This window comes from Toxotes jaculatrix, chromosome 16 (assembly GCF_017976425.1).
Source record: "Toxotes jaculatrix isolate fToxJac2 chromosome 16, fToxJac2.pri, whole genome shotgun sequence".
Lineage (NCBI taxonomy): Eukaryota > Metazoa > Chordata > Actinopteri > Toxotidae > Toxotes > Toxotes jaculatrix.
In genome coordinates, this window is record NC_054409.1 from 15,012,302 (window position 1) to 15,026,049 (window position 13,748).

Below are 13,748 nucleotides of genomic sequence, written 5' to 3' on the forward strand. Positions count from 1 at the left end.
TGTGTGTGAGAGAGAGAGAGAGAGAGAGAGAGAGAGAGAGAGAGGGAGCCGAAGACTCAGTCCCAGCTGCTTCACTCCTCCTCTGCCAGCACACATCTGCTGCTGAGGAGGAGATGGGACACTGATCCAGAGAGGAGCACTTCATGCCTTGGAGATCAGTCTTCACAGCATGGCTCACTGCGTGTTGTGAGGGAGAAGGTGAAAGGAAAACTCCAACAGGAGAGTATTTATGTTTACCTTCCCTGAGGCTGTGCTGATGCCTTCTATTAAGTTTGGAGTGATGTCCCAATGCTGGTGCAGGCAGGTCCTGCTCGGTTTGGAGCTGGGCTTGCTGATGGCAGTCCTGGTGGCTGCCAGTGCAGGACAGATCCATGATAGGAGGGAGGCCGGGTCATCCTGCTATGGAGGATTTGACCTCTACTTTGTTTTGGACAAGTGAGTGCTTCCACTTTTACTCCTTCTCAAGAAGAGGGTTTGCTATATTTGGTGCATGACTCATCTGAGAGACTGAGATTTGGTCTAAATGAAGACACAGGTGCAAACATCATTCAAGTTCTCCAGAGACACTAATGTGCTACTGCTTTTGCATGAATGTGCTACTGAACTGCAGGTTTTATTACCTATTGATGATAAGCATTAGTCTCTCTAGGGTTTATCCTGTGGTGTGGCATGAAGATAGGGCAGGTTTTCAGGCTCTGCAGAGACAAAGAGAATCATGTGTAAGTGTCTTGGAGACATAACTGTCAAAACAAAGTTTGAGTCCAATCAACCCTGCTGGCACACATGTGGAAATAATGTATGTTTATTTTGAAATGTCACCTGTTCAGTCTGATGAGTTCTTCTGGTTAAGTAAGCTGTGCATATCTAACACAATATTTTAGAGCTCCACCATTTTCCAGTTGTTGAAACAGAAGTTCATTTTTCCAGCAGATTAATCTGCTGATTATTTTCTAGATGAATTGATCAGTGGTTTGAGCTACTGAATAATGTCAGAAAAATGCCCGCTGGAGTTTCCCTGAATCTGAGGTGATGACTTCATGTGTGCTGTTTTGTCTCATCAAATTTCACTTTCTCATTCAGTTTCCAATAATAAAAAACAGAGAAAAGCTGGAGAAGCTGGAACCAGAGAGTGGTTGGCATTTTTTTTTCTAAGAAAGACTGAAGCAATGATCATTGATCTACAGACTTGTTGACAATTAATTTTCTGTTTGCAGTACTGTGCCATTTTATTTAACAAACACAGAAGCAGATTTCTAAAGACTCGAATGCCCTGTGAGGGCTGACATAAGGTTTGAATTACACTGTCTATTAATCTGTTGTGACGTTAATGTCAAGCTCCTGAGCAGGTCATATCAAGTCATGTGTCAGTGTGGTGTTGTTTTGTTGGCCAGGTCATACAGTCATATTTTCCTGGATGAAAACTGAAGTTTTGTAAATTCTCTTTTAATAGAGCCTTTCATACATTTCTGAATTATACACTGCAGCTGTGTTGGTTGCCTTTTTGCAATCCTCTCAGTCACTGCAAACAACTTTAAAGATTTGACACAGTCTGTCTACGCAATGGCATCTTCATTGGCAGTGTGTTTATGCATTCACTTTGATAGTAAAGAGTACTGCAGGGATTCCTGTTGTCAAATTTCAGCCACGCTTCACAGACAGCCCACATCTAGTCCCAGCTTCAGCTCCCTGCGCTTCAATCTGCAGAACCCTTTCTCCATTAGAGCCAGATGTTCCAAAGATCCCAAGTTTTTGGCTGTGCTTGCACTGGGACTCACATCACAGGATAAATGAAAACATAAGCGAGGGAGAAGAAGAGAGGCAGTGCAGCGTGAGAAGAGGCTGTAGGATTTGTGCATATTTGCCACACAATTCTCTTCAATTACTGACTTTAAACAGTTTAAACGCTGCATTCTTCTATTGATTGTTTTGTCGAGTCTGCACCTGCTGCAAAATCAGGACCTGATATATTGCTAAGCTCAGCCGAGAGAATGACGTGGCACTTCAGTTACTGTTTGGCACTAAAAAATGAGGTCGCATGACAAACAGTGGAAACGTTACACTTCAGCTTTCAGAAGAAGATAGAAAAGCTAAAAACACATCATAATGAAGTTCATACTGTTACATTCAGTACATAAAAGATACCAACATTTCATGGTACATAGACAATAACAAAATAAATGTGCAAAAAGCAGCTACAGCTAAACAAATCGTTAGACTCTGGTGTCTAAAGAATTGCAACTTAAAACCATCAGGCTAAATGTTCTGTATTTTTGATCAGACTAAAATATTTAAATTTATGTTGTATGATATTAGAGCTGAAACGATTAGTTGATTAGTTTCTCAGCAGTTAATTAATAGAAAGCAGATATCCTGATTGTCTTTGCCTGATCTGATATTTAACTGAATACACTGAGTTTTGAATCGTTTTTTTTTTTCTGACAAAACTACATATCCAGTTGTATGTTCTCAGACTCTGCTGCATCAGTTTTTTCTGTCTCCTGAAGTCCCCCCACTGTGTGGAAGAGTAATACTAAATGGCAGAAGTACCCTTTTAAGTGTTTTTACAGCACAGACTAGATGCAAAGTGCAGTGTTTTACCTGGTGACAACTCCCATATATGTTTTGATTCATTGTTTGTGTCTATTTATCTCCAAAAGAAATGAAAACACATGTTGTTGGTGTGGTAATGAGAAATAAATAACAAGATGGTTAATCGTTTTCCCTCGAATCTTCCTCTCAGGTCTGGCAGTGTACAACATTACTGGAATGAGATATATTACTTTGTTGACCACCTGGCACACAAGTTTATCAGGTGGGTCCACAGCTGGGATTTAAAGAGCAAAGAGGGAAGGAGAAAATAATAGAACGTAAAACATAACAGTCGTTTCTTCTTTTCCCCAGTCCTCAGCTGCGGATGTCTTTTATTGTGTTTTCAACAGAAGGAAGGACTCTCATGGCTCTAACAGAAGACAGGTGGTACATAGACACATACCTCACTCAATTTCTTTTTTTTAATATGATTTACATTGCATTTTTAGATTAATCATCTGTCCTATATCGTTAGATTTGAGTTAATGCCCATTTTTATTCTCTGGAATACGTCCATGATCAGAGAGCAGATTCGGGCCGGACTGGAGGAGCTACGCATGGTGCAGCCAGGAGGAGACACCTTCATGCACAGAGGTTTTCAAAGAGTAAGTTCTGTTAAGTCTGTTAAGTCAATGGGAAACTGATCCTGTTTTCCGAACAATATGACATCTAAGCTCTTTAAATGTGGCCCATTTAAATTTATAGCCACTGACGCCTCAAATCTTCTCTCTCAGGCCAGTGAGCAAATATACTACGGGACTGGAGACGGTAAGAAGAACATTTTCCCGTTTAGCACTTAATCATGGTGAATCTTTTTTATCCGTTCATCTGAGCCCTATTCAGGCACGTGGTAGGATCGTCAAATAAAGAGAGAAACAACAAAAACACAGCTGCTCTTTCCATCACATGACAGTTACGTCCAAAAGATTTTGCACATTTGGCTGACTTTGATACTTTGAAAAACACAATAAAAAAAAAGATCTCACTGGATGTTTTTGTCTCTGACTTTCAGGTTACCGGACAGCCAGTGTCATCATTGCCCTGACAGATGGTGAACTGAGAGAAAATCAGTTTGACTTGGCACAGAGAGAGGTGAGAGAGGTGACATGAAAACCCACTGGGTTCTGCACTAAAATAAAGGGTGTTGACATAGTTTAAACAGTATAAGAGCACAATAAGGAGTCAATTTCTGTGGAGAATTCATATTTTCTCATGAATAATAACACATATAACTTCATCATCATCATTCAACAGCTCATCACATTGTGTTAGGTGAAAATAATGTAAGATTAGAGAGCTTAACTCACCAACTCTGAGTGACGTCCCACCACGTGTTTTCCAACAGCTGTCAGTGCCGTCACTGATGGAGGTGATGTAGTGAGCATTAATGATTTTACTGTAGCTTGACTGTGTGTTTCTTCCATGCCTTGTTTTCATTCAGGCCAGCAGAGCACGTCAGTTGGGTGCCACCGTGTACTGTGTGGGAGTTAAAGACTTCAATGAAACCCAGGTAAACCAATCAGTTAGCCAGTAAACCAGTGAAAGAATTAATTAATCAATCAAACCAATGAACCAAGCCATCAGATATGTAATTAATAACTCTGTCACGTTTCTTGACAGCTCTCAACAATAGCTGACAGTAAGGACCACGTCTTCCCTGTGAATGATGGATTTCAGGCACTACAAGGGGTCATTGACTCGGTACAAAAGACACAAGCACGACATATTAAAGTCATGGAAAGATGTGTGTTGTGAAAGTTAACTCACAAAATTTTAGATTGTAGATTATCTTTTTAAATTGTGATTTCCCCTTTCAGATCCTGAAAAGATCATGCATTGAGATCCTGGCTGTAGAGCCGTCCAGCATCTGTGAAGGAGGTAAGGAAAAAACCACCACAAAAGCACTTATATCAGGTTAGACATAATATTGCAACACAGAATTACGTTTAAACAATCACAGTCACATGATCCTGCTGACTCTAACTAAGCTTCTTTAAAAGGTGACTGAACATCATAACATAACCTACTCCAAGGAAAATTTAAATATAAAACTGTTGTTTTAATCCCACTTCAGAATCCTTCCAGGTCGTAGTCAAAGGAAATGGTTTCCTTCACGCCCGAGATGTACAGAAAGTTCTCTGCAGCTTCCGCATCAACGACACAGTTACTTTGAGTAAGTAACTGCTGTACTAGAATTTGTCAAGCCTACAAGTACATCAAACTGTGAAAACTTGTGTAAGAGAAAGTAGAACCCGTTATTTACACATTTCAGTAGAACTGAAGTGTGTGAATATATTTATGGGAACAGTTTGACATTCTGGGAAATACGCTTACTCACTTTCTTGCTGAGAGTTAGAGGAGAAGATCAAAACCTCTTGAAACCATGCAGGAGGGAGGGAGGGACTTGTGTTAGTAAGTCATATTATAGTATACACTAATTCCTAAGGAAGGACATAACAACAGTTTGTAGGTGTGCATAAACTTTGCATAAAATTCATCCAACTATTAATAGACAGAATAGAAAAGCATCAGCAGTTTTTGGGATTCCAGTCAGCCGCCATTTGCAACCATCATGCCAAGTTTATTTTGGCCATGCAGACAGCGCTGGGGTGGGGGAGCACATCTCTTTGTGGCTTACAATGATTTAAATCCCCGTCCTCCCCAAAAACCATCAGCACCATCTTCCTCTGCTCTGAATCAGCTGGTATAATGCTCAACGCTTCTCAGATGTCTAAAGGGGAATGTGAATCTCATCAGGGACGAGCAGTGTCTTCGCACACACTAGACACTCAGCCAGCCAGCCAGGGTAAATAAACCACAACCCTCCCTCATTTGCTTCATTTTCCATAAGGAGAGGAAGTCCAGGAATTTAATAACAAAAAGAATATTCTGAGGCTTGAATCTCATGAAGTTTCAGGGCAGCTAGAAAGAGTGAAGTAAACTTTTCCTTTGCACCACCTTGTTTTCTCTTAACTCTGCTGATACTTACTGAGACTTATCTTGTAGTTTACTTTTCTATTTATAGTGTCAAATACAAATTCTTCCACAGTGAAAAGACCTTTGGTGGTGAGGGATACCTACCTTCTGTGCCCTGCTCCTGTTCTGGAAAAACAGGGAACGTAAGTGTTTACCATTACTGCTCACAGACCCAAGGCTGTCTGGGCCATACTATATTAAACAGATTGAAATAGAAAACCTTCACTAAAATAGTAACAGCATCACAATTTCAACATCCACAGCATTGCACTTCTCACGATACTGTAAACAGTCTATACAGTTTTATTCTGCATGGCAACTTTCTTACCCATATACTTAGAGAAGAAAATATTACATTTCATCCATATCTACAATCAAAGAGTTAGAGGAGCTGTGAAAGGTGCTGTCTTTACTCTCTTGTCATTTCTACAGGTCTGCCACTCTCCACGTCAGCATGAATAATGGCCTGAGCTTCATATCAAGCTCGGTCACAATAACAGCAGTCGCCTGTGTAAGAACAACTGAGGAAACACATGATTGTGAACTTCTGTTTAGATTTTTATTTGTCATTTTGTGACTTTTCTAAAAGGAGGCAGATTTTTTTTTCCCACTGCTACAAGCAAATTACATTTTATTGTATTGTTGGACACACTGAATCATAGCATCACAGAAACATTTGTCATCAGTGGCTTCTTTGTTCTTATATGCATCAGCTATTTCTTTCAGTTTATCTTTGAAGAAACGCTCACACGTCTGCAGCTGCAGCAGCTTGACCCTCCTTCTCACTTTTTTGCATTTGACCAGTGGCCTTGACACAAGTTGATGTTGTAAAATTTGAAAGTAATCCACAGTGTCGTGTGACACGAAAGAGGCAATCTATACCGTGACTAGTTATCTAAAATATGTTACCTTTTCTCTCTAACTCTGGTTGAAAGTGTATAAAATACAACATATAAAACATCATAACAAATATCCTTAGAAATAATAAACATGCAACATATGGTTCAGTCAGGTTGTGTACATGTTTGCTGAGGCGTAGACTCACAAATGAATGATCACCACTCACACTGGTTATGTCCCTTTTCTTGTTTCCCTTCCAGTCTGATGGGACCTTTGTGGCCATAGCTCTGCTCATCCTGCTGCTCCTGCTCACCATCATTCTGCTGTGGTGGTTCTGGCCTCTCTGCTGCACTGTAGTACGACAGCCATCTTGGATCCTGTCAGAGTGAAGAACATGCAATGGCTAATATGTTTGTTGTGACACACTAGCTATACTTTGAGGCTCACCTTTTCTGTTTCTTGTTTACAGGTCATTCATGAGCCACCTCCTCCAGTGATAGAGGACATTTCCGTAAGTGGCTTTATTTTTTCTTTACCTTCAAATTACAAAATCATATATAATTCTTGGCACGCATTTTGATTTCTTTAATGATTACCTTGTACTTTTCATCAAGCACAACACATCTGCTCTTCAACAATTTGTTTACCTTTGCAAAGACGAATACAGTTTTCTTTCTTCTTCAGGATGATGAGGATGGTTTTCCCAAGAAGAGGTGGCCCACTGTGGATGCCTCTTACTACGGCGGGCGTGGAGTTGGAGGCATCAAGCGAATGGAGGTAACCCAGAAAGCAAAGCGCAATTAAATCTGTATGTAATCATGATCTATTATGCTAAGTTTATATGATGTGCTGAATGTTCATACGGTGCAGTATAATTACACAGTGCCCATAACAGATGGTTGTATGTGGGAATTTAAGTGTCCATCAGATAAGTCTTTCAGGATCTAGGACACTTAGACTAAATTTACTTTACAGTTTGTATTTACCAAATACAAAGCGGCACCGCTGATAAAATTGTGAGAGATCTAGATCTGACACTGAATCAACATTAAACCACCATCTCAAAATGTTTTAATAATGTTACTAAATTCAAGATTAAACTTGAAATCTTTAAAATATTAAAATCTGTTATTAAATCCACCGGATATCTGCATTTAGCAGCCGGCTTCACATTCACAGATGAGACACGTGGCGAGCTAGAATCTGCAACTCAGCTTGTTTGGAAGTGTTGAAATGTGGGAGTGAAATCAAACACAAGTACAGCAGGATTACAAAGGGAAACAGGAAGCGACTCATTCTTCAAGAAGGATGAGTATGCAATTTCATGCTGGAAGAGATGAGTCGCTTTGTTGTTATGATTTGCTCTGAGAGTCAGTGAGAGTTAAGATGAGGCCATCTGGCCAGTAAACTGCAACGTTTTAAGGCCTAGAGGCCACGATGTGCATTCTGTTAGTAGCCGAATCTTGCAAGCTTGCATGATTCGTTTGTGGTTGTTACACAACAGGCAAATGTATTTGATTCTCTACAGTCTGCTCAGGGGAAATAAAAGTACCCTCAGCTTTGAAAAATCCTGTGAAAAGGCAACAAAAGTTCAGCGTTATGATTCACTAGATTTATTTTTAGAAAAAGAAGAGACAGACTGACATAAGGACCCTTATGCTACGTGATATCTGGGAGAAGTGAAGAACAGACAGGAAGCTGACATGTCTTCAGGTCTGGAGGAATCAGATGTATATATTGTCTAAGCGAATGAAGGTCAAGGAGGAAGTCACTCTCTCAGTGTGAAGTGCTTCACTGTGGTGATTGGTAAAGCAGTTGGGGGAGTCTGTGCTGTGAATTTGCCTTGAAGTGACACCGCTTCCAAACAAAGCTGTGGAAAATATGCACAGCTTCATTTAGGTGCTTTCTCTGCCAAGTTAAAGCCTTCATGGCTAGTCTGTGGCAGCTGCAAGGGAGTGACTTTGAGTAATGAACTTCCAAGGTTGCTTTGACAGTTCAGATTTCACTCTTTATGTGCTGAATCGTTCTTGACATTTGCTTTTTAGCTTTTTACTGGTTCTCTGAGTACCAAGGTCATAATCTGAGGGCAAGAAAAGAGAGAAAAAAAACCCTGAAGAAAAGCTTTTAGTCATTTAGTAACATTTCTTGCCTATGAGGATGCAGATTATCTGTAGCAGTGGGTTTCTTTTTTAATTTTAAGGTTTTATTCCATAAAACAGCTTCAACAGTAAATGTATGTGCTCTCAGAGGTTCAGGAAAAATCTTAGATCGGAAAATTAAACTTTCTGGCTACAGGGCCAACTTCTGTTTCCCTGTGGATTTCAGTGTATTTGGAATAATTAAATTCCACATAGATATGCTTTAAACATCTAGTTATGCAAGGACAGAGACATGTTTTACATGTAAAGTTGATCTGACATTATCAGCCTAAATGAGAACACGTCAGTGCATGTTGACGTGATAACATTTTCTTGCTTTCTCAGAAGAACAAGAATCACAGTACACTAGCAGATCTGCAAGGCTGTACTGAGATTATCAGAGCCACGCTGCAGAAGTATCCAAATGTGGTGGTTCATTTATCAGCCATATTCCTATTATGAACCCTATTTACTCTAATCCTCTATTTTTTTTTTTTGTTCAGGTCCGCTGGGGAGATAAAGGCTCCACTGAGGAAGGAGCCAAACTGGAGAAAGCTAAAAATGCTCGAGTTGTGATGCCTGATCAGGAGTTTGATTTGCCTCCACCAAGGTCCTACTACAACATGCACAAATCTCTCCGCCCTCAGAAGTGGTATTCTCCCATTAAGGTGCTCAAAAGTTATTCACTCTTTTCATTCATTTACAGGAAACACACTGTGTATGCTTCTCTGATCTTTTCTTATCTATTAGCTCGATAGATTCGGTAATTTGTGACCAGATATCAAGAAGTGAAATTAACTAGAATATTTTCACAAAAAAATCCTAACTCAGCATCCACTTACTAGCTCATATATATCATATATCATGGTCTTCCTTGGTTTGCTCAGTTGTCACAGAGCTGTATTTCATTGAATGTATTTGAAGACATGGATCACATGATGTGAACATATGTAATATACAGAATGAGCACAGATGTTTTAAAACTAATTCTGGCATTAAAACCTCTTCCTTACAATGTCGCCTATCTGCCATAACCTAAAACTGTTCCGTCTTCAGTGTTTCTTGGAATGATGTGTTACCAGGAAATGGTTAATCAACTTTTTTTTTCCTTGCATATTAGTCAGCTGAATGGATAGTAATAAGAACCAGACATGAACTGAGCTAACCCTGGAATATGGAATCTGTTGAGTGGGTGTTATTCCTAACAAAATAAATTCTTTATCTGTCTCCGTACCATATAAAGCTTCCTATGCGGGAATCAAAGAGAGACATCTGGAGCAAAAAGTGGTACAAATTTAGTCTGGGAGAGCTACAAATAAACCACCATTATGTTAATCTTCTGGTTGTCAGAGCTCACAGATATACTTTTTTTTTGTTTTTAATGTATGGTCATCTATGATTATCTGTCTACAGGGAAAGCTGGATGCTCTGTGTGTATTCCTGAGAAAAGGCTACGACAGAGTGTCTGTAATGCGACCTCATCCTGGAGACAAGGTGAGACATCTAAACAGACCAGCGATAACAGAGTAACGGAAAGTTGAAATGGAGTGAAAAACCAGCAACACAGAGATAAGCGAGCATGCAAGACTGTGAACCAACTATGTTGACTTTTGGCAAGCAGATGTTTAAGAATTTGCCAGAATTTAAATTCCTGACCTCTGGAAATGAGGGATAAGGGAAGTTTGGAGGGAAGGCCTCCAGCTAAGCATCAAAGAACACGGTAGAAAACCAAACTGCAATCATATCTGCACAACATTAACTGGAGTTATTCTTTTAAAAAGTAAATCAAAGAATAGGAAATCCTCAAGAGGCATAGTGAGTAGACAAAGGTAAAAACAATTGCAGTATTGTCTGGAGGAATGCTCTTGTCTGGAGAAGTCATTAAGAGTAGATGCTGTCTGCCTCTTCCAGCTTCCAGCGTCAGCATGGCTGGGCTGGTAGGAATGCTGTTTTCTTCCAAGACACTCACATAACAGAAGAGTTTCCTTTTTCTGTCTGTTGAAAGCGTTACCCCTCAGAACCGGCCAATCTCTGCCTTTATAGATTCAGTTTCCTTTACATATTACATTGTAATGTTAAGTTCATAAACAGAAGAAGCTTCCACAGTAACCAGTGATGCTTTTTTGTGCTGAATCAGTTTGTTTTTCTTTATCACAGGGCAAGTGCATAAACTTCACCCGAAGCAAATCCTACCCTGCTCCTCGCTACCCCATCTACAACCATCCATCCACGCCCGTCTACTCTTTGCCCCACGCTTACCAGCGTCGTCCATCAGAGGGCAGCCACGTCTTCAATTTGCCCCCCTCGCCAACTTCGACGCTCCCCCCTCTGCCATCTACTCCTCCCCCGTCCTCCACCACCCCTCCCATGCACACACCACCTCCAAACAGAGCCCTGCCGCCAGCCAACACGAGCCCCGTCTCTGCACCCCCGTCTCCAACTGGCTCCCTGCCGCCTCCACCTCAGGGGCCACCTCCTTGTAGAGCCCCTCCTCCGTCACGCCCTCCTCCACGCCCCAGTCATGACAACCACTGATGAAGATGGAGAATGAGGAAGTTGAGGAGCAAGATCTGAGCTCAGGATGGAAACCTGAAAAGACCTTTTCACTGTGCCTCTGTTTAGATACGTCCAGACAGAGTCAGAATAAAAGTGACTGGATGACTGTTGGCTTATGAGGCTGAAGCTGGCGATTCAACATCTGCACAGTGAAAACTTTCAACAACTAAGTCTATTTTTCTCAACAAGTGCCTCACACATTATGTGCCATGAACTATGACTTTTTTTTAAGTCTACAAAGTGAATATTCAGCATAGCAAGCACAGCTTTTGCTATTAAATGCTATTGTAGCTCAGCAGTTTAGCCAATGTTTAAGTGCAATTCTTTCTAAAAACCAAATCAGACAAATTGGTCAAGCATTGTAATGTGCTATGGAGTTGTATAAACTTGCATTTTAGCCTTTGCTTGATATGAATTAGATTTATTGATCTAAAATAATCTTTCACTGATTTGCACAGTGAAAAACAATAATCATATGTTTAAACCGCAGAAAATCCAGTGACTCAGCAACTGCGTCATGTGTTTTATACATGCAAGTCTGTTTGGCAAGTGCTGTCTTGAGAATGTATATTTTGTGAATTAATATTCATTAAATCACAAATGTGTAAATATATATATATATATATATATGTATTTGATGTCTGCTTCTCATGGATGCTGGCAGTTTGAGATGTCTTAAACTTCAAACAGAGCCATGCTGACTGTTCCCAATGCTTCAAGTCTTTATACTAATCTAGACTAATCACCTTCTGGTTCTAGCTTCACATTCATTGTGCAGACATGAGAATTATTGATCTTATTTTCTAACTTGTGGAAAGAAAGCAAGTGAGATTTATACTTCAGTGCCTTACAAATCTCAGAAGAGCTGTGTGCAAAGAGACTCGTCTTCTAAATGCAATTAATAATTTTTTTTTTTAAAGAATAAGTAAATAAATTTACAACTTTCCTATGATCTTGAACATTTTGTTAATAATGACCAACATGGAAATTCATCATGAAGGGAAAAAACAAGATTAAATCTGTAAAGCTGTCTGTAAGAAACTCTTAAAACACAGTTACATCTTTGGCAGAGAGTGAAGCTGACTGACAGAAGCTGTTTGAGTTTTGCAGCACTGACAAAAGTGACCTCTGGAAACTCACACTGACACTGATTTAGCAGCCAGAATGTTAGACTGCAGTTTTTTGAGCCTTGTGATCAAATGTGATCACACCAATACAATGTTCAATGGATCAGTGAAAAGTTGTTTTTCTTTTTACTCCTTCTACTTTTTTTTTGCCTCAGTCTGACTTACTGTGGCACAGAATGCTTATTTTTTTTAATACAGAGATCAATCAGTGGTGGTCAGGTTGATGTTTGTTACTGATGGCAGTTTGAAACTATAACTTTAATTTAAAGACCCCACACTTGCATGATTCACCTCCACAGGTCCTAGTAGATTAAAGCCTCTAACTGGGGAATCTGCAGGAGTGTAAAACGTCTCCCTGACTTTCCAGCTGTGAAAAAGGCCAATTGTGGGAACTTTTGAGGGCACCATATGGTGCATAAATGCCGCCGGCTGTATAGTAAACAGGGAACAATTTTGGACATAACCCAGGACTTTTATTACTATATAAAGTTTGTAGACATCATGTAATCCTCAGTTTAGCTCCACCCTTCTTCAGCCTGAGTAAAGGTATAATCAGCAAGAGGATCTGAAAACACCTGCGTGTGTGCAGGACATTTAAGTTTAAAGACAACTTGTGAGCTCTGTCCTGACAAAAAAACTGAAGATGATACACTATGTATAAATCAGGCCCCTGATCCTGATTCCGATCCTGACAGGACATGATAAACATCATCATACTACAGTAGGCTATAGGGACACTAAGTGTAGCTGTACACTGCTTGATTTTAATGTCTGCAGTGCTTTCAGAGACATTTTATGCCTGAGTGGCTGACTTTACGTCTTTGGCATCAGGACAAGCGGGGTCGAGTCTCTGTTGAGATAATTGTTAAACCTGGTAAAGTTGCCCCCGATGTCTCAAAGATGAAGTTACTTTGGGCACCATTAGACACTTATGGAAAAACTGGAGGAATTTCCTGGGATTAAGCAAATCTGGGCTGCTTTGCTCTGCTTTCCTGGCTGGTACTGCAGGAAATACGCATTCAGCTAGAGTGTGGATGAATGATTAGGAGGATGAAAAACGTGAAATTGTTCACTTTATTTAAAACTATACTTTGAACTGTTTAGAGTATATTGTTTCCATCTTAGGTAAGATATGTATAGAGTCTCTCTCAACAAAACAAAAAAAGTAACTTTATTTTCAGAGGTTGGGATTATGCAACAAGCCATGGAACAGCCAGTCAGCTGAGTCTGATTCCACTCCGATAGTACTAAAATAAACCCAAACATATCTTTTCCATGTGCTTTCTTTAGTTTCAGTTCTTTCTTCATTTGGAAACGCTTTTGCAGACGCACGCAGTCAGACTTGCAGTCCTGTGGGCAGTGAGCTCATGGAGGTGTGTCTGAGAAAACTGCCAGAAGCAGAGGCAGGCAGTCGGATTATAGGCACACAATAAAATCAAAATCCAACTATGACGCCATGGAGATCTGGAGGAGGTATTTACACAGCTTAACACTTTTACAGAGTCCACCGCTGCTGAGGACA

General features: G+C 40.1%; 1 protein-coding gene across 1 annotated transcript; it reads left to right on the forward strand.

Moving 5' to 3' along the window:
• The first annotated feature begins 102 nt into the window (after positions 1–102).
• antxr1b (ANTXR cell adhesion molecule 1b) lies at positions 103–12,040 on the forward strand. Its single transcript, XM_041058228.1, has 18 exons — positions 103–435; positions 2,741–2,812; positions 2,902–2,973; positions 3,113–3,194; positions 3,324–3,357; positions 3,602–3,681; positions 4,031–4,099; positions 4,210–4,290; positions 4,407–4,467; positions 4,664–4,762; positions 5,639–5,708; positions 5,998–6,076; positions 6,666–6,761; positions 6,875–6,916; positions 7,090–7,182; positions 9,047–9,211; positions 9,957–10,037; positions 10,701–12,040. Exons 1-18 carry the CDS (start codon positions 230–232, stop codon positions 11,076–11,078), a joined length of 1,860 nt encoding a protein of 619 aa, XP_040914162.1. The 5' UTR covers positions 103–229; the 3' UTR covers positions 11,079–12,040.
• Positions 12,041–13,748: the final 1,708 nt, after the last annotated feature.

Excerpts from the sequence above, each read along its gene's own strand:
- antxr1b (XM_041058228.1), top strand. The coding sequence starts at position 230 with ATGTTTACCTTCCCTGAGGCTGTGCTGATGCCTTCTATTAAGTTTGGA. Across the intron at positions 2,974-3,112 it reads ATGGCTCTAACAGAAGACAG|AGAGCAGATTCGGGCCGGAC; the intron begins GTGGTACATAGA and ends GTCCATGATCAG. Across the intron at positions 7,183-9,046 it reads GAGGCATCAAGCGAATGGAG|GTCCGCTGGGGAGATAAAGG; the intron begins GTAACCCAGAAA and ends TTTTTTGTTCAG.